The 26,851-nt window shown below is 37.6% G+C and overlaps 2 protein-coding genes across 2 annotated transcripts; one reads left to right on the top strand and one right to left on the bottom strand.

The window, feature by feature from the left end:
* The first annotated feature begins 172 nt into the window (after window positions 1–172).
* On the top strand, window positions 173–20,992 carry LOC145940882 (proton channel OtopLc). Its single transcript, XM_083046520.1, has 9 exons — window positions 173–2,215; window positions 15,930–16,161; window positions 16,720–16,834; window positions 17,802–18,027; window positions 18,541–18,698; window positions 18,984–19,203; window positions 19,277–19,439; window positions 19,660–20,526; window positions 20,856–20,992. Exons 1-8 carry the CDS (start codon window positions 1,231–1,233, stop codon window positions 20,492–20,494), a joined length of 2,934 nt encoding a protein of 977 aa, XP_082902646.1. The 5' UTR covers window positions 173–1,230; the 3' UTR covers window positions 20,495–20,526; window positions 20,856–20,992.
* Window positions 20,993–22,195: 1,203 nt separating this feature from the next.
* LOC145941016 (uncharacterized) lies at window positions 22,196–24,925 on the bottom strand. The gene is made up of 3 exons (XM_083046766.1): window positions 24,908–24,925; window positions 24,265–24,474; window positions 22,196–24,094 (listed from the first exon to the last, which is right to left on the bottom strand). The coding sequence occupies exons 1-3, from the start codon at window positions 24,923–24,925 to the stop codon at window positions 23,867–23,869; spliced, it is 456 nt and encodes a 151-aa protein (XP_082902892.1). The 3' UTR covers window positions 22,196–23,866.
* Between the last annotated feature and the right edge of the window lie 1,926 nt (window positions 24,926–26,851).

Genomic DNA, 26,851 nt, shown 5'->3' with positions numbered 1-26,851 from the left:
TACTTATCTATATATCGCAAAATAATCGTCGGAAATGAATTACAACATGATGAATACGATATATATGTTAATGGAATACTCCTTAGAGCTATAAATCAGAGAAATTTTGCAATAGATTTGCGGTAAATTAATGTGCGAGTCTTATTCGAATAGCTAACTTATCTTGAGATTAAAAAAAGAATAACATTGTTTAAAAATATTGCATTTTTCTTCTTATAATAAAATAGCAAAAATTTCGTCATTCTCTAAAAGATGCGAAATGATTATAAATCTAGAAATCTTTAAAAAAAAAGTTCTCTCTAATTACACGTAACGTCGCGATATCCGTCGAAATCAGTCGCGTTGGATGAAAATACAGTAAATCGATGAGGTTGTCCCGAAGAAATGTGAAATCCTCTTTTTCCTAAACCTGGTCACGAACGAGAGCTACATCCATCTCAACGATCTCCGGCCACCACTGTGACGGTATTGTTCTTCGCTAAAACTTAAGTGACCGAGTGCCATTTGCCTTTTACGTGCGAGACGGTGCACTCGAACGGTGCGAACAAGCAACGAGAATACGAGAGGTTTAAACAAAATTAAATTAAAATTAAATTAAAAATGAAAAATCATAAGTTTTAAACGATGAACTAAAAGAAAGTGCATCCTTGCAACCTGACGGATTAACCACGCGATTGCGAATTAATGTGCAAAGTAAACCGATGAGACGATTCTTCAGTGAAGAGACGTGAGTAATTAATAAATTCTATATTTTCCAATTAAGGGTGACAAATCTGAGAAGTGAGCAATGATCTTCAGAATTTTACTCCGTAAAAGGATTCTCAAAGTGGAACAGCAAGAATCAAAATATCGAAATGATAGTGACAACTAATAATTAATTTTTTAAATTCTATATTACCGTCCATTTGATAAATTTAGACAATTTTTTAGAAGATAATTACAATACAATTAATTTTTTAGTCTCTCTTCCTCTTTACAATATAAAACTCAAATGAGCAATAATCTCGAAAATACTCTCCCCAACAAGTCCGTAACATTTTCAAGGCACAATCATCTCGGAATTCGTCAAGTATTGATCAAGAATTCATCGTTTGACTCGTTCCTATTTACGCGACTCAAATTCATCGGTTGTCGGTCTTAATACAATATTCCATTCTCGACTCGTTAATCATCGGTTAGCGCGTGACATCCGGCGCTGGTCCCCGTTGGACACTTGAAGAATTCGTCAGGATGGTGGCCGAGCTAGCTGACATTTCCACGGCGACGGTCGGCGGAAAAGCATCTTCGCACACCGGTTGCAAACAGCGTAACAAACGACCCAGATGGATCCAGACGGCGACGCGTGAGCCGATCTACAGCGTCCTGGACAGCGACGACAGCGCGCAGAGTTTTCCCTCGAACATCCACGGCAAGGTTGTGGTGATCAGCGCGATCAGGAACGAGTATCCGAGCCATCCGAAAAGATCCAACGTCTGGCCGTCACCTCGGAATCGAACGTCGCCGATTCTCGAGGTCGAGGACGAGAACACTCTCTATAGCGTGGTGAAAAAACCGAAGAAGGTACGATTGCCGGAAACGTCGTCGTCCGACGAGGAGACCATTCGACCCGTCGACGACCCGACTAAGATTGAGGACGTAGAGAAGAAGCGACAGCTGGACCTGGAAGACGCGTCCAAACGAGTCGAGGTGAGAAAGTGGCTCCGCGACACGCCCAGACAGCCTCTACCGGATCCGGCGAAGATGCTCTCCGATCGATCCGAGTACGAGAACAACAAATTTGGCTGGCCCGATCGGGAGAACCCGGTGGCGCTGCCCCGAGGAGTGGTGGGCCTCGTGGGGCCCTACAGGGTTTACGCAAGTCCCAACGAGGGCAGAGAATATGTGCTACAGGAGGAGGAGCTTGTTGAAGAGATATTGGACTCTACGAGCGAGAAAGCGCGGGAGGAAGAGAACCAGAACGAGCATCGACAGAGGGCGAAGTGGAGGATCAGGGAGAACGACGAGGAAACTTTAGTGCCGGATATCCGGGATATGCCGAGTCTGGAAGACTTCGTAGAGATGAAGGACGGCAAGAGGGAGAGCGATGATTGGAGAAACGATGAGGGATCGGTGACGATGGTGGAGAAATTGGGATGTGTCGAGAAGATTCTGTCCGGTAAAGAGGAACGCGCGGTGGATGTACCGGATACAATGATGTCGATGAAGCAGAAACGGGGTGAGAAAATCTAGCTTACGACGATCGCGTGGGAGAAATATTTTTATGAATGAATAAAGCTGCTTAGTAATCAGTATTATAAAATCTTAGAAGTTTTGAAATCTTGATTAATTTTTGAATATAATTACATCTCAAATTACATTCATGAATATAAATCGATGTAAATCCAAACATATATATCCATAACTATGAAGTATATCTAATAATTTATGCACTTATAATAAGAATAATTTTCATAAAAATTAATTTAAAAAATTAATTAATATTGAAACAACATTTATGAGAAGACGGCTCGCTCTTAAGGAATGAAACGTTCTCACGAATTAAAATAAACTCAGGTTTAGCTGGCAAAGTGCCATGACAATCCCTGCGATTTGACACAGCCACTCTTCTCGTTTACGCGCGATATCTCTATCACTTGATCTACTTATGAATTGTAATCGGACGCGAGAGGGATTACAATAAGTAGCACCGGCGCATAATTTGACAAAGTGTGTCGTCTTGTATTCGGTATGCGAGGCGACACGCACATCTTACGGTATTGTCTGGCAAAAAAAAAAAAAAGGACCCGAGTAGCGGTAGATGGAACACCGAGTATGCATACGCATATATAACGTTCCTGATACGTGCAAAGTATAGTTCATGAGTCAATCATCGATATATCAATATTCGTTTGTATTCTGCATCTCTATGCACCTGTTTGTCGTCCAACATTGTTTATGAGCAACGGTGAATTGTCTTGCTCGAATCTAAAATTGGATTCTACAGAATATCTATCCAGAACGCTCTTATGTGTGTGACGTTTAAGATAGATAAACTGAAGATAGCACATTCCCCCCCAGTTTAAAAATATATCGAAATATCATTGAGCTTTAATTAGACTTTTCGATGAAACGTAGATTGAGTTTATGTCTGTGGAACTTGAAGGTTTAAAATTAAGAGAATATTATATTCAGCGGATCAGAAAAGTAAACTCGATTATTAATTTATTCATAACGTTATCAATCAATAAAACGTTATCAATTAATTAATATTCTTTTCTTCTATTATCAATACTATATTCTATTAATATTAATAATAGAAAAAAATTGATATATATATATACACAGAGAGAATTTTCTCTTAGAATTTACCCTGAAAATCATGAGATTTCATGAGAAAGAAAGAATTTCTTTGATTAATATTTATCACAATAAAAATAATAATATCTATTACAATAAAATATAAAATATGTTTGATTGATTTTACTATATAGTAAATTTTACTATGCAGTTTAGTAAAATTAACCAAACATGTTTTATTCTTTATTGTGATAGATATTATTATTTTTATTGTGATAAATATTAATCAGAGAAATTGTCATAAAATTCTTTCCATACCATATTGTCCACCATAATTTTCAGGGTAAATTCAAAGAGAAAATTCTCTCAGTGTACCAGCACATTATGCTTATTTTGCTTAACGAGCAGCAGTATATTCTTACAATCTTTACAATTCAATCTTCAGCTGTTAAAAAATCAACATGGGCATTAACGGTATACTTGATGCGTTCTCCATATATATATACGTTATTTGATTGTTCAGAAGTTAAAACGGGGCAGAGCGCACAAACGCAGCTTTCTAGTCAAGTCCAGTTCGTTCTTGCTTTCTTTCGAGAGACCTTTCATTATATCTTCGTCCGATATGGTGCACTCTTCGGCACGGGCTGCCTCGGTGTATATATATCACATGAATTGTGCGAGCGACTTTCACCATTTTTACACACCTTTTACCGTCTCCACTCGGCATCGAAATTTTACGATCGCATAATGTCATCATCGGCTGTTAATATCGCGACTCTTACTCTTCTTCGTGTTCGCGTCTCCTCGACGTTTGTTTCCTGGTTGACTGACCGAGCGTTCTTCTGATGCGCGAGCCGAAGCGTTGCGCGTTCGAGCGGATGTAGAGATTTTACATAGAGGAAATTAGAAAGCATGCATAGTCAGTGAGCTGGACCGTAAGTTATTCCATCCAGGAATTAGAATACGCGGGCGTGATATAACGATTTCAAAGCTCATCGCCATTGTCTTGGCCGCGAATCGCCGTAATTCTTCTACGAGTCTAGAGACTCCGAGAGGCGTAAAAATCGAGCGGGAGAAAAGACCTCTATTATTCTTGCACATAACTTTTGAGGCCACTCCACCGGCGCCGCGAATCGTTTTCTCCTCCGTCGAAGAAAGAAAGAAAAAAAAAACACGTTTTGCTTTGGAAAAAGATATAAGATCGGCGGCGAGCACGAAAGCGAGTGAAGGGATGAGATAATTTTAAACAATATATATACATATACGGTATTGCTTACGTAAGGATTTAGAAAATGAATTATTTAGAAAGAGAATTAGATTAAAGAGAACAATTTTCGATAAGCTCCACACAATATGAAAGTATGAATATGTAAGTTAGATCTCACGTAATGATGTCGAATATTTCATTCATACCTTTGAGATGTGTATTTAAAATTTTAATAAAGAAAAGGGAAGAAAAGAAAGAGAGAGTTAAATTTGGTATAGTTATATAAAGCAAATGTGAAATTTTTTTTCGTGAAATTAAACAAGTCTGTGTAAATTATTTTCTGCCAGCGATGAAAATATGAGCTTAATTATGAAGTTCGTTCAGACGTTAGAGACTGATTAGACGTACACTTACTAAGCATTTAACTTCTCATTCATTAATTAACAGTACATTGAAGAAGCCCAAGTATACATTACTATTCCTTCATTAGCAGCACGTATTCTAGCATATCGGGATAAAAAATAATAAGAATACGCGTACAGGGATCTACGAACGGAACAAATTGATTAATCGACGCAAAATTAAACGTATTTACGGAAGAGGATGACTGTATAAGATACGCGGATACTTCCTCTCGAATCGCTGTAACTTACTTTCGTGTTCTACTCAAAGCAACACGAAAGTACCCAGACTCCATTAATCGTCGTGCAACATCAATCTGTCAGACATATGACGCCACCGTTACTAAAAGCCTCCTGACAGGCCTCAGTCACTGTTACACATAACTGATTCTTCGCAGTTAGATGATGCAGCTGCATCGCCAAACACACCGCCGCCGGTTCAGTACAGTTAACCACTTTTCTCGGCACGCGGTGGTGGTTCAAGCATGGATCAAGATGCACAATTGCATCTGTACGCGAAAATATCCACACGCACACAATCGCGCTCTCGCGCTTTGCCTTCTCTCCCGGATAACCATACGGTTTCGACTTTTCGACGCAGATGTTCTTTCGTCGAACGACTTACGAGGAAATCTACCTGGATCATTATGAAAGTGCTGCCGTGAGTAATAACGACGTGCAGGCTGATACATCTGCCCGAACAAATTGTAGGCAGGACAATACGACATGCTATCGTTGCGATAAAGAAGAAGGACAAACTGGGAGAAAGCTTGGGAAGTTTCAAGAAAATTAATATCTTTGTCGTTTTTTTTTTTTTTTTTTTTTTTTTTTATCTAACGATTTCTATATATACAGAGAGAATTTTCTCTTAGAATTTACCCTGAAAATCATGGTAATCGTGGGAGATTATGGTATGGAAAGAATTTTACGAGAATTTCTCTGATTAATATTTATCACAATAAAAATAATATCTATTACAATAAAATATAAAACATGTTTGATTAATTTTACTAAACTGCATAGTAAAATTTACTATATAGTAAAATCAATCAAACATATTTTATAATTTATTGTAATAGATATTATTATTTTTATTGTGATAAATATTAATCAACGAAATTCTTTCTTTCTCATGAAATCTCATGATTTTCAGGGTAAATTCTAAGAGAAAATTCTCTCCGTGTACTCTTCTGTCTCTATTAAATTGAATAAAATTTGGATATAGTATATTGGAGATATAGTGTAAATAATTATGCAATAAATAATACTAAAATAAAAATTATAATTTGATGCAATTATTTAATTCATAATATTTTTCTTAAATTTCGAAGTATATGTGTGGTATGTCTGGACTATTTTTTATCGCATTTACTTTATTTCCGCAATGATTCGGCAAACTTTATACCGCTTTTGTATTTTATAAAACGTAAAATAACATTCCAAGCGCGATATCACGCGCTCGTATTCTCTCCTATAACATTTCTCGCAGTTTTTACGTTATTAAAATTCTTCGATTAAACGTAGCTTCCGTTTTAGGAATTCAAGATTAAGTTCTTCAGCTTGTAAGCGGTCCCGTTATAACATAATCAAGCTGTCGCGCGTATTATCGTTTTTACATCTCTCATTGACGTGTCTTTCACACAGCTCGCGGCCAGTCCCGCCATAATAATCCAAGTAAAAATAAAAAAAAAATAAAAAATACTGAAACACTCACAAGACGCGGTCTCCGCCGTGCTGTCTCCACACTTGTTTCTTATCACAATTATTTTACTGCGATAATAAAATTTCTCGAACACGTGATTCAAGATTTTTCGCGATCCCTCTATCTATCTGTTTTCGTATCTTCTCAGAAACTAGTTGTATATTTTATTTATTAGCAACTTGCTATTGCACATTTGTTATCTGAATATATGTATCTCTGGTCGACGATATAATCTGTTGAAAACCAAACTAAATATTATTTATCTACATATCTTCTTTCACAAATCGCTTCTTCCCAATAGATTTTATAACTATTTGACCGATATAGAATAAAAATGTTTCGACTTTTACACGTCTCTCAGCTGATTATCGAGCAAATAAAATATGAATATATATCGATTTATACGTAGAAATGTTTATCCACACATTTCACAATCTCACCTCTCTCGCGAGAGAATTTGTTATTATGAGAAGAGATTTCGCGCGCGTGCGAAGAACAGTTTCCATAGACGATTTCCGGACTTGCAAATGTCGCATTTCGCGTTCTCAAAGAAAGATAAATAGCATCGCCGATTCATTTGCCAGCCATCACGCATCTGCTTGCGTGATTAGAATACACACGCGGAATGATAATTTGTCGTTTTCGATAAATGATCGTTGATATACGTCGTTTACGAGAGACGTTCTATAAATAATAAATGTGTATACAATCTAATCATTCTCATCTCTGTGACTTTTTCACGATTACGAATTATATTGATTGCTCAAGGAAAGATTACATATATCACGTTCGAAACATAAATAATTCTATTAAATAAAGTACAAGAGTTTTCAATTTATCTGCTTGCTTTCAAGAATAGTTATTCAATTTTTCATCTACAGAGTAATGATATATATAAAACGACGAATAATTATAAGATAATGATTAGATGATAATGAAATTATTAATAATTTAACAGTCAAGCGACACATAAATAATATAATTTAAATTATTTAATATATAAATTAAAATTTATAATGACAAAGATATACACAAATATTTGGTTTATTTAAATTTAAAAGTGACAGAGATGAGCAAACCTACATACAAAACCCATAGTATGAATAGCGTGAAAGCAGGCACCGGCCACTCAAAGTAGTTCGACATCGAGTGACGTCGTTTTATTGAAACTTTCATCAAATTTCCCACTCTCCGTTCAATTTCACGTTTCCACGTAGAAGATATTCCGAACTCTCATAAAACTTAAGTGTGCGATTACATACGTATCTTAATTTCTGGTTTGCCAATCTTTCTCGCGATAATCGTATAGTTTATTAGTGGCTTCCTTCTTCTGCATTAATGATAATACCAATTTGATATCACTCCAATCTCCAATTAGGTTACTCAAGAGTTTAATCCAATTCGCGATAAGTTTTCGGAAGACAACAAAGCGATAAAACACGCGAAATGTGTTTCCTGTAACGTGCAAAACATGTAGCTATATAATTAAGAGGCGCATGGGTGACAGTAATAAAAAAATTTAAAAATTTAAAAATAAAAAAAAACGAATACAGGAAAGCGGATCATTCGTGAATTGGAATTGTAAACTAGAAATAGCACAATGCGCGCTAATTAAATGTTACTTGATGATGACTCGCGCGAATGCGTAAAAAAGTGTGTGTTTTCATAAATAGTGTCGCACACTCGAATGTAGGACACGCGAAAGTAGAACGGCAAAAGAAAATTATGAAATTTGGTTTGAAGAAATTGTCTTTCTCTTTCTCTCTGTTTATGATAAGCTTGTCTCTCTCATCGACGCTTAATTTGATATACATTGTATACAAGGTCTGATAATAATTAGTCGCCCCCACCCATCGCGTGCAGATAAAGCGGGTTAAACTTGGTAGGAAAGTCCTCTACCGTTTTGTGATCTTTGCAATAATTAATGAAAAATTAATTAAAAAAGATCGGCAAATGTAATGCAAATACAAGTGCAATATATTCGCGCGGATTGATGGACCTATTTTAATTTTTTCTTATTATTGCGAAGATATAGGTAGAGCGATTATTATCGGTCATTCTGTATAGAACGTTTGTTCAATAAAATAAAAATAATCACAATATTTATATTTAATTTTAAAATATCTAATTATTTATAGAAGTAATTATTAATATTATCTAGATTTTGTCAATAAAAATATCAATATATTCAAAAGTTAATATAATAATAAAATCAACTAGACATAAATAATGTGATAAATGTGTATATATATATATATATATATATATATATATGTAAATATTGTAAAAAATATAATAAATTTTGAAAAACTGTTAATTAAACTTTCGTTAACAAAAAAATTAACGTTTAATTTTAAAATATGCCTAAGGCATCCTGAAAAGTCTCTAAACCGGTAAAGTATCATTTCTCTTCATCTGAAGATCTATAATTCGATCATTTCAGCTTTTATCGAGGAAAAAAAGACATCGCGACGAGATAACAGCATCGTCATTATCGCATTAGACCAAGACCGATCGATTACTTCGGATATGCAATCGATCCTCATCGCGTCGCGCGAGAAAAGTGCAAATGTCAGCATCCTTCTTCCCTACCCCCGGCTACTGTCAGCCAGAATTGACAGATAATGACTTGACATTATACGCGGAATCGCTGTTAAACGTCAAAGAGCCGACGAACGTTATGTATATCGCTAATGGACCGACACTATCGCGCATCAGACGCATTATCATTATCCGACATCGATAATTCGCAGATGGCAGGTGGTAGTAGCGATGGTTGCTGGTGTACTTCTTCTTCGTCTCGTAGCTGACTATAACAGGCCAGCCTATTACGCGTAATCGCGGCGGTGGCGATTAGACGGATCATCATGGAAGCGACAAATTAATATCCCGGCTATTTTGCCCGGACCGCTGCCCATCGGGGGCGCATCGTCTAACACTTATCGTAGATAATCGTCCTCCAGATAATATTTCTCTGTGCGCGAGTCGACGCGTTTAACCTTTCGAACGGCTCGGTGCGAGGAAGGCCAGGTCGATGATTAACCCTTCGGAATAACGATGTTATCAGCGAGTACTACACCGTAATTAACGTTTCCACGCGGAAAATGAAACGTGAGAATTTCGAGAGAATTTGTCGAATATCCGGCTATTAAGCTGTAATAATATAGACACGATCGTTTAGTTTCCATCCGGGATTAATAGCTCATAATCGTGTGTTTGTCAACCACGCGTTCATAATCTATACGTGAATTATTAATAATAATGTTTGGACTCTGATTAATTATCCGGCTAAATCATCATGTTTTCTGTTACTTGCTGTGTATACTTTACATGTAATGCATATTGAACTGTAAATATAGCGTGCATTATTGCTGTTTCATTAAGACAAGATTTACAAATGAAAAACAATCATTAGTTTTACTAATCATTAGTTTAAAATATTCTTTTTCAATCGGAGCCGTTTTTCTTAACTGTAACTGTTCATGCTTTAGATTAGAAAGAAAAAGAACAACGACCGATAAACAGTCGCAGTCGGACAGGTTTTAACCACTTTAGAGTACGAGTCTTAAAAGAAAAAATAGATTCTCTCTCTCTTCTTCTTTAATATATTCTAATATATTCAACAAAAAACTGGTACGACACGTCCGTGTCGAGTTCTTGCTCTCGCGCCGGTCTCTTTCTCACTTTACCCGCAATATTTTCCCTAAAACACCCGCGTCAAATCGCTTCCATCAAACGCGTCGAATCGCGCGAGGGTCCTAAGTGAGTCATGAGGAATAGCGGAATCCTCTTCCACGACCGTTCGATTTCGAGGGCGACGTACATACATATATAACGCAGCTTCCCCGGAGCGTCCGCTCGTCGGTAAATTCTCTGGCTCGATAGTAAAATAAGAGCAAAACGCTCGTACGTGTGGCCGAGCGCGGATTGACGGATATATACGGTCGGGAAACGAGGCTACGAGAAAATCGCATCATCACGGTCATCGTCCAACCACCACCACCATCGGCATCGCCACCTGCCACCGTTCTGATATCCCCGAAAGAGTCGATGCTCCTTCGAGAGCTCAGCAACCGAGTTACCCGCCAAGTGTCACTTGGTGTCGCGTTATCGTCACGTGCACTTCTCTCTCTCGTCATCTGTCACTCGGTTGCAACGTTTTCGCGAGGTCCAAGTGATGGACGCCGACGAGCCATCACGGCGATAGTCCCCCGAAACGGTGACGAACGTAGCGGATGTCAGGTAAATCTTTGCAACGCGAGAGATTTCGGAAACTCGGTTTATTAAGGCTCCTGGTACCTTGTCGACCATGTCGGAATCGTGACGTCAGAGGCGAGAAAACACACGCTAAAATTTTTTAGATGCCATTTCTAAATAAAAACATATTTGCATAAAATAACACTTAAGATCTCTTTAATACACTTCTAAAAAACGCCGAAAACTATCCTTTTCCCTTTATAATCAATCAACAGCTGTAAAATGTAATATTATGAGGCCCAGTCCGTCTGGTCTTTGCACATGATGCGCAGTCATTCCGCATGTCAAAGTCTGATATCTCGATCATTTCACGGTTGTTGATTGACTGTCGAGGAAAAAGAATAGTTTTCGGCGTTTTTTAGAAGTGTATTAAAGAGATCTTAAGTGCTATTTTATGCAAATATGTTTTTATTTAGAAATGGCATCTTTTCTCGCCTCTGACGTCACGATTCCAATATGGCCGCGGTGAGCACCCAGGAGCCTTAAAATAAAATCGTCTTCTCTCGAACATTATTATTTATACATTTAGATATTTGCTAGAATATTTAATATTATTTAATATTAATATTAATGTAATTAAATTTAATATTATTTTCTCCCAGCACTCTCTCTTTCTCTCTTATTTTAATTAGGTAATTATGAGATATTTCGATTGAACGCCTCACTTCGAGAATAAATGATCGATTATATTTTGTCTTCCAAAGGATATTTATCTAAATTAAAATAAGTTGTTTTTTTTTGCACTTTAACTGTGATCAATCATGACTTTTAAAATTCATAAATAGAAGGGTTTCCTTTGAATCATTTAGAAACTAGTAGATTATTTCTCTCACCCTAAATTATTTGTAGAATAAACACAATGAATTGAAGTATACGTTATTGTGAAATACTATTTCCTGGTTCGTACTTTAAATGCCGATACTCATGTTAGATTTGACATGAAGATTTGTACTGTAATGCAGATCATCCGCAGACGGCGCATCTAACTGTTGTTTTTGATCGCTCGAACTTCGATCAATTTTACAAAATTTGTGCAAAAGCAACATCTGTTATAACTCTTTTTTTACGTAACTTCACCATTTCGTATACATACGTGTGAAATCTATTAAAGTCCTAAATTTATTGAAGTCCTAATTCGCGCTCAAACTTCAATTAAAAATGTGAAGTTTAGGTACGATCACTTATCATCGGAGAACGTATAAAAAAATCAAACGAATGCCATATCACAAATAATTCTTGAACGCCATATGGCTCCATCGATTCGATACATATCGCGAAGAAACTTCGAGTAAGCTTTACGGGACTTTCCGCTATTGACGAGCCGACGAGGAAAGAAAAGTTTCCGCAATCGACTCGTAATCTACTCCGCAGGTGCACAGCAAATAGTTGTTTGCTACTGATTGCTTGCTGATGACGCTGACTTTACCGATTCCGATGAAATTAGATTCACGTGTCAGACTAATATACTTGTATCTCATCTATCAAATTTGCGGCATATATCTGTCATTGGATTAGAGTTCACACGCATAATTTTTTTATTGCGATGTCTAACGTCGGAAAGAAATTTATATATTACTTGTACATAGTTTTCGCATTAGCTTTCTCTATAGAAAAGACATCTCCTTCTAGCTTTAAAAAAGGCATGCTACATGTATATATTTAAATGGAATCGAAGAGATTCTAATACTTTGTGCACACACACTTTGCTTACTTTTTAAAAATAGCAGTCGAATAAATAAGCTTTATAAATAAATGATTTAAAAATATTTTCCAACACTTATACGGGATACTTCATAAAAATATCATCATCATCGTCGAACAGTCGGAGAGCTTTCGCATATAAAGAGAGAATCTTCTTTCTCCATCCCTTTCCTCTCCCAAGATCTTGTCGAGTACAACAGGTACTCGCGCGGTGCCTTCAGTCCACGGACCTTTCACCTCTTCAATTTCTTTCGAAACGTCCTTTGTAATGGCATTCGCCGACGCGTTCATCTTCGCGTCATCCGCGAATCAAGCACATGTCTCCATTCCGGGATGCGCGATGATCTTTCAAGTTCGTTAATCGCGACACGTCCTGCCAGCTGTCGCGCGAGTTGACACTTGACTCTCGCGTGACTTTTCGTACTTCTTCTCGCTCGCACGCAATTTGTATTACGCGCAATCGAGGGGGGAATCTTCGCGGGCGCGAAGAGGATGTATAGAGTTCTCTAGAGGATGACTTTGGCAGAGTATACAAGCGTTGCGCATTCGCGGATTCGCGGTTGGTCGAAGTAACGGAACGGGATCGGAGGAGAGGAAAGGCTTACTAAAGTCGATCTTCTCTCGAGAGTAGACGTACAACCGCCACTTACGCGCTTTATTGTCATGTCCTGTTCGTTACGGATCGCCATGTCGATGTCGATCTCCCAAATAGGTCGTCAAAAGCGTAGTTCGCTTACGACTTAGTCTACTTAGATACTCGATACTGCTTTCTTAAGCGATTCATTATTGTTCGTTGTAGGAGCGATATCCTTCCTAAGATTGAGCCGCTCAAGGGGATATCATAATTCTCTGTGCTTCATTAAGAATAGTAAAGTATCTATCTCGAGAATGAGCAGTAACATTCGCAAAGTACATAGGTATATGTATGTACGTCTTCCACTCGACTCGGGAGATGGAGGAAAAATCGAGGCTAATGACGGAACTCAACTTAATAGCTATTTTGAAATATCATTATTGGGCGTTTGAAATATTAATAAACTGCAATACACAGGAGTTACGGCTCGTAACGAATGAAATTTAATCATTATTAATAAGTAGCGTTGAAAGGAATTATTGCACTATGTAGAAATCTTGTACAAGTATCAGTTTAAATATTAAGTTTAATTATGTGTCGAGTGATTTTATATATATTTAAAAACCTAGTCATTAATTAATGATATAATTAATAGTTATATATGCTATAAACTCGTTCGAAAAGTCATATAGATATCGCTTAGGGCCAGCTTCACCAACCTCGGTTAAACTATATCTTTGTCTCTTTTCAGATACGTTCATTAAGGCCGGTATTCATAGTCCGTTCTTATTTCAAGACCGTCTTAAGTAATGTCTTAAGATGCAAATACGGCTCTGTGATTGGTTAATCACATCTTAAGATTGTACTTAAGACAGTCTTAAATATAAGAACCGACTATGAATACCGGCCTAAAAGAGACAAACATATAGTTTAACCGGAGGTTAAAGTTAACCGACATTGGTGCGTGAAATTGGCCCTTAATAATTATGATAAAATTATAAAAATCATTGAAAATTCTTCACGTTAATTTATCCCTAAAATCCGACTAACTTAATTACTCTCTCCTTTTCACGAATCTATATATATTAAATTTTAACAAATATGAATCCAAAATAAGCAAATCGAAAAAAGTTGAATCGAATTAAATATTATTGCATGAATATTTATTTCTACGCTGTGAAGAATTTTAAATAATTCATTATCGAATAAAATTTGTCGCGATAAATATTTCGCAGTGAGAGACAATTTGAATGATAAAAAAATTGCGTTAGAACGCGAACGAGTTACGCGTTAGCGATGAATTCGCGCACACGCGCGATGGAGAATTTACTGGTTTCGCCGTCATTAATTACACGGCATTACACTCGCGGTAACTGCCAGCTATTTAACGCGCCGGAGAGCCGAACTTTTACTAGAAGAAGTCTCGTATAGGCGCGCGTGTAGAGTTTTCTTACGGGCCGCAACGGCGGAACACCTATCATTGTGTAGCACCTAGCTACGCAATAAGCGTCGCAGACTGCGAGGCTTTATTAAAGACGCAGAATTATAGAGCAAAAGGCGCTATTAAGCCCAACTCACGCCAGCTGTCTTAATTATTTCGACGCGCGAAGCGTTTCCCTCTACGCGTCTGTCATCATCATTGCTCGATTGTGAACGATATTTATGACGCGATCAACGAACAATCATTACTTTATGAGAAAAACAGGTTACATATAACAGAACGAGTAATTTATATTTGATTAATTTATATTTGATGGAGAGAGTCCGATTTTGAGATGCAAGCAGTTTTGCATTTTTAATTAATTAATTCGACTATTCGTCCGATATATTATAACTGTCCACGATAATGACCGACAAAAATGCGAAATAAAAAAGAAATCGCATTACGTTGTTTATTTATATCATTAAATACATTAAAAAGTCGAAAATAAAGTTCTTTCTTTGCTTTGATTAATCTCAATTTATGATAATTAAAACAGCTGCGAAGTTATAGACGCTTTTCGACTCGTAATTTAATTCAATCACTCAAAATTCATGCAATAAAGAAAGGAAAAATATACTTCTCGAATTTCTACTTCAACATTGTGTTAGCAAAGAAACATTAAGACTCCTGTTTCCTTAAATGGAGTCGTATTAAGAAGTATTAATCTATAAATATTTTTTCTTGCAAATATTTATTAACTATGAATTTCTCCAAAAAGCTCCGATATATTATATCAATATATATATATATATATATATATATATATATATATATATATATCGAACACGACATTCATATATAAAAGAGTTGATTTATTTCAACATATTTCGTGAGAAAAAAAAAATTTATGATCTCTCGCTTCTGTCATCGTATTTCAATATTGCAGTGAAAGGGACCAAAATTTTGCATCGGAGTTTAATATAAATATCAATATCACATTGTATAGATATTAAATCTCTATAAAATCGGACTCTCTCTCGTTCTCCACGATCGAAATCATCCGCGCACAAATGAGGTAGCCCGAGGTCTCGAATCTCGGCGATTTTTCAGACGATTTGCGAGCCCCAGAGCGCTATCAGAGAGATTTATAAATCCGCGAGTACTCTTTAAACGCCGCGGGCGCTATTTCGCCGTAGAAATAAACGTACACGTATAAATTCTTCCAGCGAAAGTTACACACATTTCTCCCGGCGACCCGGCAGGCCAGAGAAAGAAAGTGGCAAGAAGAAGCGCGGGGTTCCACTTTTCCGGCCGCTGCGTACAAATATAATACGCCAACACGCGCGTATCTCATTAATTAATCCTCTCCTCCTCTCTTTTTTTCGCAGCGAGCAATGAGCAGCACGATAAGGACAGCCTGAACGAGACCGGAAGTACAACGGGGGGCACCGTGGAGGGCGCGCCGAGTGGCGGCCCCTCGGGGTGTAGGGGTACCAAGGATAAAAACGACCCACCACCCGCGCAACCATCCACCTCGTCGCAACCGGCGAGATCCTTGGTCTCCAGGATCCTGGCGAGGACGCGGTCGCACGAGGATCTTCTGGATCACTCGGAACCTTAGTAAGATCGCAAACTGTCATTGCTGTCATCTCACGTCATCGTCGTGTCGCGAAAAGAGCGTCTCTCATATCAAAAAGTTTTCAATGTTATCCTCTTTTATCTTAAAAAATTAGATTTAAATCAAATTTAATCGAATTAAATCTTTTTTTTATCGAGATAAGATGTAAAAAGGTATCTATCGAGAGAATTTTCTCTTAGAATTAACCCTGAAAATTATGGTAATCGTGGGACAATATGGTATGGAAAGAATTTTATGAGAATTTCTCTGATTAATATTTATCGCAATAAAAATAATACTATGCAGTTTAGTAAAATTAATCAATTTGATTGTGATAGATATTATTTTTATTGTGATAAATATTAATCAGAGAAATTCTCGTAAAATTCTTTCCATATATCATATTGTCCCACGATTACCATGATTTTCAGGGGGTAAATTCTAAGAGAGGAGAAAATTCTCTCTGTGTATAAAACATTATTCATTCACAAAATATTTAAAAAAATTGTAATCATTATTTTCATCTCTCTCTCTCTCTTTGCTGCGTTATTTTGTTACAGCTCGCAATTATGGGTGGTTCTCTCGAACGTGTACGGCGAGCTGATCGTTGTACTAACATTAGCGGTGTGTTTGGCCGAGGTCATGGACACACCTGTGCCTCTGCTCAGTTTGCAAGTAAATAATTTAACCTTGTCAGCCCGTGTCTAATTTCATAGATTAATCACCATGGATTATCGGGGATACGTCAGGATTTATCAGGAAAGCGAATTCGCGTTCTGGGATAACTTGCAACGCGTCGAGGTCTCGAAAGTAACGTTTGCGCTGTCAGACTTGGGATTATCGTACCGTTACTTCATACAATCCGGGGAAAGTCCGAATACACGTGTCGAGATCGGGCGACCTTGAGCTAGAAACTCGGGGTTTGGGTCTCCCTGAAAATACCTAGCATCCCCAGATTTTATATCGCGAGGACGATTTTTTTTAATTTTCCAGAATATAACACTCGACATTTCAGCAACCTTTCTTGTTCCTTACGTTAAAAATATTTTAACAAATATAATTGTATGAATTATTTTTAAAATATTAATTACTTAATTTAATTTGTGTCTTAATTTTTATTAAGATACAAAAAAAATTGATTTAATTAATAATTTGCCATAGCTAATTACACTCTATATCTAGATCCATTAATAAGCTCTGGAAAAATAATAATTTTCAACCTGCAATTATAATCTTGAATAACATTCTTGCTTTAATATCTCGAGAAGCGTGTTTAATGAAAAAAAGGAGACAGTGTATTACCGGAACTCCAGAAGAGATGAACAGAATTAAAAGGCATATATAGCAATTCTCGATATGAATAGAACTATGTCAAATACTGAAGCCAACGTTCGTGATCGCGTGCAATCGAATTCGTGCGAGTTTACATTCGAGAGCTCTCATTTGCATGAAATTACGGTGCAGCCACGTAGATGAATCGGCACGTGGTCGACGAGCTTTAAAGAACCGGACCGGTATGACGATCATTTCCGCGCGCGATTCTTGTTCAGGGGCATCCCGAATAATATATGTATCTGGTACCTGGACTTTTTTGCATAATGAGCGAGTACACTACTTAGAGAATTGCGTAACTCTGTTTCAGGGCATCTTCCTCATGTATCTCTACGTGGGAAGCATCGCTGTTATCATCGCTATCTACATATGGGTCTTGATTGACAGCTGCAGCAGCTTAAGCCGCAGCCGTAACGGGCTCGGCGACGCGGAACTCGGCGGCGCCTCGCTCACCAGGTTCGGATCATTAAAACGAGCGCACATCTCCAGAGCCAGAACCGCACCGACCAGTTTTTACATACGTGTCGGCGCGCTTTGTAAGTGATAATGATGATAATGTTAATCCGAGATAATCGGACGAGAAAACACGACGACGATGTTTCTGTGTGATAACGAAGCCAGAAAAATTTCTGTTCAAATTCTATGTACTTATGAATATTGACATTAAAATGAAGAAATTAAAAGTTCAATTCTTTTATCGTACAATTAAAATGTAATAAAAAAATTATTATGTATTTATGATTTAATAGAAAATTTCTATTCAAAGTTTACTTGAAATTTAATTTTCATTTATATAATATAATATACATGTATAAATTAAATTTCAAGTAAACAATGTATAAAAATTTTATATTAAATCTTAAATTAAATATATCTAATAATTCTTTTTATTATATATTTTAATTGCAAAAACTGTAAAAATATAAAATTATATAATATATATCAAGATACATATCTGCGCGTTTAATTTAATGAAATTCTAAATATGCGGCTAAATTCCATTTAATTAATTCACTTGTAAATTGTATTAATTAACACGTGGTTTTCAGTGTTCGGTCTGGCGACGTTGGTGTTCAACGGTCTAGAGATGGCGATGCACACGATGATGCAGGGCGCCGAGTGCTTGACCGATGTCGTCTTCGTGCATCCGGTGATGCACGGCCTGTTCACCTTCTTGCAGATGCACTTTCTCTTCGTAAACTCGCAGGCAAGCGTCGGTCTTACGTTAATTGCATTAAATAGGGTGCCGAGCGTGCACGGTCGGACAATGCGTAAACGCGTTTCTTCTTCGTTACGCCTTGATGCGCCGACGATTGTGTATCGCTACTACTATGTACTAGATGTATTGCGAAACGAAGGATTCTCTAAATCTTTCATCTAAATTTCAAACGAAATATGTTTCTTTGAGCGATTTTATCCATCCATCAACTTCACAATTTTATATAAAGAGAATAACTTCTATCTCTGTGTCTATATATATTTGTATATACAGGTCCTCGTAGAACGCTTCGGTCTGGCAGCTCGTTTCGGTTTCACTCATCTCGCAGCCACGAATGTCGCGGTCTGGGTGCGATTGGTGATTTGGGATTCCGCGCAAGAGTGGACTTACTTTGTGCACTTGGCGCAACACGAACAGGAAACGTCCGTATCTCCTTTGAGTCTTCGAGGATTTCCCGGATCCTTGACGAGACAATCGCGAGATCTTATTTTAGGTGTTTATTCGATTCTTTCTTGCTGGACGAGCGAGTTTTTCGAGAGTGAACACTTTAAATTCTTTATTTTCAGATGATTCGCCGACGAGAGAAAGCACCTTCAAGCCCTATCAACCCGTCTCGAACGAGCAAATCTCACAAGTAATCGCGCTGCAAGAATGCTTAAATACTAACACTCTAGGACAATTGTGGACGTCAAGCATGCCCTTCCTCTATCCCTTTATCGTACAATTTAGGTACGTGTCATATTTTTATTATTTTTTACTATTACTATTTTTTATTTACGGCAAAATTTTTTAAAATTTCAATTTAATTTATTACATCAAATTCAAGTCGAAAACAGATTTATTAGAGAAATTTCTCATTTAATCCTTTAATAAAAATTATATATTTTTGATTTGTAAAGACGTAATTTTCCCAATGCTGCTCTCATAATTTATTTGATTATCTTTTCAGTCTGATAGCCGCCGCGGTGACCTTCGTGATGGGTCAGAACGTCGGCCGGAGTCGATTGACTAAGCAAAAATTCCACGGCAGCAAAGATCTAGGCGGCCACACTAGGGTAGGCTGCGACGGTTCCAGCAAGGGTCTCTTTCTGGGCATCCTCTGCATGGTTGCCGGCATCGTGGTGATCCTCATCTTCCTCGTCGTGCGGGAGGACGAGAATTTCCCATCCGCCACGTTATCCTGGCTCACTTGCGGCACTCTGATCGGCATCCTGACGCTGAGCAGCTTGATGACAGCCAGCGGTCTCGTGCAGGTGCGACAGATTTCGATAGTGTCACGTGCGCCGCCCGCCCTGGACAATCTCCTGTCGAACGTGTCGCTCTTCGGGGTACAGTTGTACTCGGTCTTCACCATCGTGGTGTGCGCCTGCTCGCTGGTCATGTCGGATCACGGCGAGCCCGAGGACGCACGGGCCAGACACATTATGCTGCTGTCGACGTCGATTCTACAGCTGGTGCAGTGCTTCGCGCAGAGCACGTTGATCGCCGAGACGTCGCGACGTTCGTGTATCACGCGATTTCAGATGCTGGCCAAGCCCGGCCGCCAGGTGATCACCTTCCTGCTCTTCAGCAACGCCGTCTTGTGGGCCTTCGATACCGTCATCACGCAAAACTGGCTGTCGCAGGAGCTGCAGCTCCGGTTCTTCGGCGTGCTCGCCTGGGGCGTGCTGTCACGAATCGGCCTGCCTCTCCTCATCTTCTACAGATTTCACAGTTGCGTGCTGCTGCTCGAGGCGTGGAACAAGTGTTACAGAACCCCGCGAGGGGAGCATCCTCTCAACTGACAACGCGGAATCTTACGTCGACTTTCGTGCAGGTGCGTCGGAGCAATTTCAATTACACCGAAATTACATGACACGACATGTCAGGGCAATTTTCATGTCCCCTTTAATTTAATTTTATTATTATAATTTTTCATCCATAATTATTTGGTTCGTACAACCTCTTTTTAAAGTGAGAACAAAAATTTATTTTCTCTTTCGAGACGTTGCTATACGTCTTCAGGAAGTTATCATATTCTTTGGCGATCTTTCAATGCCTCTCTTATTGCATATATTTCCTATAATTATTTCGCTAATGATAACTATTAATTATAATAGATGGTTAGGCGTATTAATTTACTCATAAAACATGTAATGACGACAGACTGCATCGTCCTGGCTTGAAAGATCCTCAAGATTGTCCTAGAAGATTGACGTTCAAATCGTCGACGGACAACGGACACGTTTACAAGCGGCCACTGTATCCGAATTCGCTGTCGCTGGACGCGATGCACCTTCTACCCTACGTGGACAGCGCGAGCTGGTTGTATCTGGACCCGAATCCTGTTTTTCCCTACCACCTACCGAGTCTGGAGTGCGACGCGTCGTTAGCGTCGTCCGAGCAGCAGCATCATCACCACCATTATTATTATCACCATCCCCATCGTCATCATCATCATCACCATCACCGGCAAAGGAGACACCGTCGAGTACTGAGCGATCCCGGAGGATGGAACGCCGGTACTCGGCTGAATCCGACGCGACATCGGCGAGTACTTAGCAGCGCCGGCGCCGATCTTATGCGAGCGTCGATAGACGAGGCCAATGAGGATAATCTATCGCCCGAGGAGGAGACAAGAGCGTCGACCTTCAGAAAAGTGCCATGGCACCCCAATTTGCATATGCTCAAGATCAGGAGAACGTAGCGTTTATTCATACGATCGTGAGCGAAAATCGAATCAAAGAGTGTAAAAAAGATTGTTAGTTCTGATCAAGGCCTTCTTTTTATGTCATTTAAAACTGAATTGATGCAAAGAACGATCGTTATAACGAAGCGTTGATGAGATTTATGATTACTGCCAAGTTTTCTTTAATAGTGAAAGATAATTTTAATGATAAAAAATGAAAAGAATTTCACATAAAATCTCATGCCGTGGATCGCGTCGCTTCAACGACGACGAAACGCAATTTCCAACTTTTCCATATCTGAAGGAAAACACTCTGTCTCCGAAGAGTGCGATATACCGTTCAATTTTTTCACGTGCAATATTTCTAGATTCTAAGTTCACGCTATAGTGTACAAATAATTACTGTAAACGAGCGCCATTAGACGACGACGATCGTCTCTGTCGCGAGAGCCATCGGGTTTGCATTCGTGAAAATAATTAGCGATGCAATGCAACCCTTAATAATTAACGCAGAAAGAAAGAGAGAGAGAGTTGTAGTTATTTTTCGCGAACGTATATTTTTGTATATATTTATTGCAAACATATTTTATATCTTATATATATAGATCTGACAGAGGATAACACACGCAACAGAATCCTCGGTAGAACTCCGTTTATTGGAATAATCTGAAGATATAACTCTACTTATTGGATAATCTAAGGAACAAAATCTCTTGATAAGAATATTCTCCCTCTTCCAATTTTCTCGCTATTTTTATACATTGTTTAAAATAACAGATTGTATTAGTACATAATCAGAATTAATTATTGTGTGAAATAATCTTATCAATCTTTTTATAATTTCAATCAATCAACATATTTCAGATATACATAAAATTAATCGTGTAGAGTGTAGAGAGAAGACTAACGTCTATTCGATTTATTAACAGTTCATGCAAAAATAACTGTGTTTAGTAAATACGCCATCAATATTTATTAATTGAATAATATATTGTTAATCACTTCCAAGATTCTAAAGCTTAATTATTAATTCTTAAGATTACTTGTGTCCGCAAACCAATAACTATGTTGTCGTATTTTGATTATTAATTATGATAGTGTAAAGCTGTAAACGAAAAAAAAAACAAACTGCCAACTATTATATTGTATTTTTTTTTTTTTTTTTTTGGTAAGATTTTCGATGAAAGCTCGATCTGTGAAATCCCTTCTTAAAACACTACTGATTAATGGAGTTCTACTGCCGAGCTTTCTTGTAAAATGTTAGGTCGCATTATTTGAATACCTTATAAGTACTCAACGTGACAGTTTATATCTATCTCGCGTACAAAGTGGTGTTTTATTTTCGTATCCAATGCTTTGTCTCATCAACGTATAATTATATCTCTTGGGCGAAAAAATAGCAGGGCAGTGCCGATTTAGTTCCCCCATCAAGTTGCGAATACACGATACAGGGATATTGGTGATATAATAGCAATAATAAATTCGTTAAATTTTTCATTTTGCGAACCATCACATTACGAGAGATTATTCATCACGAGTTAATTCGTAATTAACCAACTCAAACAACATCAAATTAATTAATATATACACATACCTTAGTATATGGCACTGAGACATATAGATATTAAACAAGATAAACGTTGAGAATAAAATGTCAACGATTATATGTAGCCAATTTTGAATAATTAGATTTGTTATCGTCGACCTTTTGCGAGTCGGACCAAATACTTGACGCTATTTCGAGAAAATATACCTGCCTAAAAAGCTGTTAATAACAGACGATAAATGGGGGCATTAGGTAATGAAATACAACGCACACATATACGAGGAAATTCGTCTTCTTAGAAAACGCGCAAAGGGCGCTTTATAATGTATAACAAACTATATTGATCCAATAAAAGTTCTTTCGAAGATATAAACATATCACTGATGTACATGCTGTTCGTATAATATCTGATTTTACATATACTATTCTGTATTATAGAGCGAGAGATATAAACAATAGAGCGCTTTTTAACTCATTAAAGGCGTTTGTTTCATATTTCATATATTTCCCCAACGCAATTACACTTTAATATAAATTCCTTGTATTAATCGTAAGAGACGCGTGATTTTCTATAAAAATTGCAAAAAATAAAATAGAAAAAATTATTTTTAATAAATTTGAATCAGATAACCGCGGAATAATTTACACTCAGACCGAAGATGTCATCTACAGTGAGAACAGTAACAAGAACAAGAAGAAAAATGCAGAGTTGTTAATATCTTATACCGAAGCCAGGATTAATCCTAGAATTAATCTTATATTTATATAATCGATCTCTTATATTATGCTCAATGATATCAATATTGTCAATATTTTTCGAGATAAATCTTTTTTTAGCGCGATTCATCGCAACATAAAAAAAAAAAAGAAAAACAGCTAAACGCAAATCAGCCTTTAATGAGTCAACTAATCAACATGCATTCATCGTAAGGATAAAAGCGATTAGTCGAGACCAACGTCATCCTGCGGGGCCGGTTTCGGGGGATTTGGATGTCCCATCCCGGCACCAGGAAAACCGGGCATCCCACCTGGGAAGTTCATTCCGGCAGCGCCACCGAATTTCGAGGCCATTTTATTGATAAGACCCATTATCTTGGGATTGTTCTGATATTTCAGAACATTTGTCGGATTAGCGGAGATATCCTTGAAGGCCTCGGACACTTCCGGATCCTGCGGATACGTTTGTCATCGAGTCAATGCGTATATCGTCGAAAAAAAAAATACCTATGTATTTTTATCCGATAACGCGTCAGGTACTTTCCAATAGAGAGTACGCGCGAACACATGACCAAGTTCTTGACTTATTAAAGACTTGTGCGCGACTTTCTCTCGTTACTTACTTGAAAAGATTGAAGTACGTCGGGATCTTTGAGGAATTGATAGAAGTCCCCGGGAGACGCGCCGCCAGCATCCGTTTGGGATGGTCGCGTATTTTCCTCGCGAGCTTTCGCGGCTTCTCGTGCTTTTTGTATTCTTTCCTGCCTCTCGCGCTCCAATTTTTCCTGCACCTTTCGCTCCTTCTTCCTCTTGTGCTCCTCTATCTTTCGTGCCTAATGTGTATCGAATAGATACATTCATCCGATATTTATTTCATCTTTATCTTAATCTTTAAATTATAATTATTTAAACTTATTCAGGAGAAAAGCTCCCTTTCCCAAAACCAGAATGTAGTTAATTCGAAACTTGGAGAATTAAAAATGTCACCACTTACCACTTACTTGTGTTATCACTTACTTGCTAGTGTTTTATTAAAAAAACAAGACAAAAGTCTTACAAAACGCACACGTATGCATGCCACAAACACAATATAGACATAAAGATATTATGCATGCGTGCTTTAAAAATAGCAATTAATAGGAGTGATCACGCGAATGAAGTAAAGTGCGCAATGGTAGACGAGCTAATGCTGTGAACTTGATTATGAATGCGCAAGGTTCAATTTAAATAGGTATAAATAAATGAAACATCCTAGCGATCTTTTACGGAAAAGAGATGACCCATCGTGGGGCTTTAGGAAGTCGTCCAAATCTTAAATTATAATGACGTGCAACACAACTCTGGCCAAAGTATATTGTGACGGTATGTAATTAAGCTTGCATATAATGAGCGAACTTATTATAGATCGCGGTTCGTCTAACCGCGCCAATAAATGTCTCGGATAATTTTGTTATCCAGATAAAAGGACTGAAACTTCAAGCTATTTCGTAACGCTTGCATCAAGCTTTGACGAATGTAAATTCAATTTCCGAAACCATTTAAATCGGAGCATAGTGGCGGAAATACATAGGATATCGAGGATTACTCGTAGAGAATAAAATTGCAGCAGAGTTGGAAATAACAGAGAATGTTGAATTAATCTTGCAAATACATGATAAAAGCCTCTTCAAGTGTAATTAAAGTTTATTAGCCTGTGAAGCGCTTTTTAAGCAAATGTGGCATGCGTAAATTTTCTTATAGCAAATTTAATTGAATGCATTAGTGCATATTAAAGGCTGTCGTATACAGATTTACAATAGGATAAATAACTAAAACAGTATTATAATTAATACCACGAGTTATTATTCAATATGAATAATAGTATATACAGAATAATAGTATTAATCATTTTATACTGCTTTAATTTATGCTATTGTAAATATGTATACGATAGCCTTTAATGTGCAACAGTGCATCTAATCGAATTAGATTTGCACTACTAGATTTGCACACGAGAATTTTATACAAGATAATATTAAAATTGTATGGAAAAAAATTCCACATATTTATATAGCATCGCATATATAATAAAATAAAAAAACAATTAACGTTATATGGATGTGCGAAACGTCGCAGTCTCTCTTAATTAGAGCAAGTACTTGAAGAAATAATTAATTATTTCTTTTACGCACAAATATATAAAATATTAAATATATTAAATATAATATATTTAATTAAAAATATATATATATACGTGCCTAAAAATTCCAGTAAAAAAGAGAGAAAGACGAAAAGAGAGAGGGAGAGAGAGAAAGAGAAGGAGGAGAGGAGAAAGAGAGGACTTTTGCACGACGGGCCACCTTATACGGGCGCGACCCGGGCTTCTAAATATAAAGGCGCCCGCGGTTCTGACGCTTCTCCGCGTCTGTACGTGCGTCTGTATTTCGCGCCGAATCTCGTCCTATGCTATGCTTCAGTTAGTCGGATTCACCGATGAAGCGGCGAAATTCTCCTCCTCGTAATAAATGAATTTTTAAAGATATGGGATATTTGTGTATCTCGGGAATTAGATTATATTTTAATCTTAGTCCTCTTAGGGAAAATCAATTATTAGTACAAGTCGTAATTTCATATTCTCGAAGCGAGAATAAAGCGAAGACATGAGACGTGAGAAATAAACATTCTCACTTCAGAAATAAAAATTCAAAAAATTGAAATCGCAAAAATTAAAAAAAAAAATTTCACAACATCAGTTTTGCCTTAAATTTTCTGAAAATGTTACCACTCGATTTTGCATTTTATATTTCCTCATCATGAATATCGCAATCGGCGCTAGATGTGAACGCGACTTTAACGTTCCAACGCGCGCTTTCTCACGGACAACACTGTTTAGCAGACGATTGAAAGCGCGACGGTAGAAAATAGACGATATGACATGCTTTCATTATTAATAAAAAAAAAAAAAAGAAGTAGATAAATAAGTAGGTGACGGCAGAAGTTGCTCGCGACGCGAGGGTGAGATTCGCGAGATGACGTTCAATGCAACTCGCAGGACGCGGCATGCAGGATCGTCGGATGATCGATTCACGATTTATGTGGGCTATCTTGCTACCTGGCTCTTGGTTCAGATAGAACCTTCGATGAGCGCCGGGACTACCGAGGGATATTTTTAAATGCGCAACGATATAGCCCAAAATTTCTAGCCGCACGACTATCAGCTGTAAAGGAAAT

The sequence above is a fragment of the Prenolepis imparis genome, unplaced genomic scaffold (assembly GCF_030444845.1).
Source record: "Prenolepis imparis isolate NDT839.2.m4 unplaced genomic scaffold, iyPreImpa1.0 SCAF_9, whole genome shotgun sequence".
Taxonomy (NCBI): Eukaryota; Metazoa; Arthropoda; class Insecta; order Hymenoptera; family Formicidae; genus Prenolepis; species Prenolepis imparis.
Note: the sequence above shows the minus strand (reverse complement) of the source record. Positions and strands in the feature narration are given on the sequence as shown.

What these genes read in the sequence shown, in the direction of transcription:
- LOC145941016 (XM_083046766.1), bottom strand. An exon ending in ACGTACTTCAATCTTTTCAA is followed by an intron (nt 24,095 to 24,264) that starts GTAAGTAACGAG and finishes ACGTATCCGCAG; the next exon opens with GATCCGGAAGTGTCCGAGGC.
- LOC145940882 (XM_083046520.1), top strand. Translation starts at nt 1,231, where the DNA reads ATGGTGGCCGAGCTAGCTGACATTTCCACGGCGACGGTCGGCGGAAAA. An exon ending in GTCGATGAAGCAGAAACGGG is followed by an intron (nt 2,216 to 15,929) that starts GTGAGAAAATCT and finishes TTTTTTTCGCAG; the next exon opens with CGAGCAATGAGCAGCACGAT. An exon ending in TGCCTCTGCTCAGTTTGCAA is followed by an intron (nt 16,835 to 17,801) that starts GTAAATAATTTA and finishes ACTCTGTTTCAG; the next exon opens with GGCATCTTCCTCATGTATCT.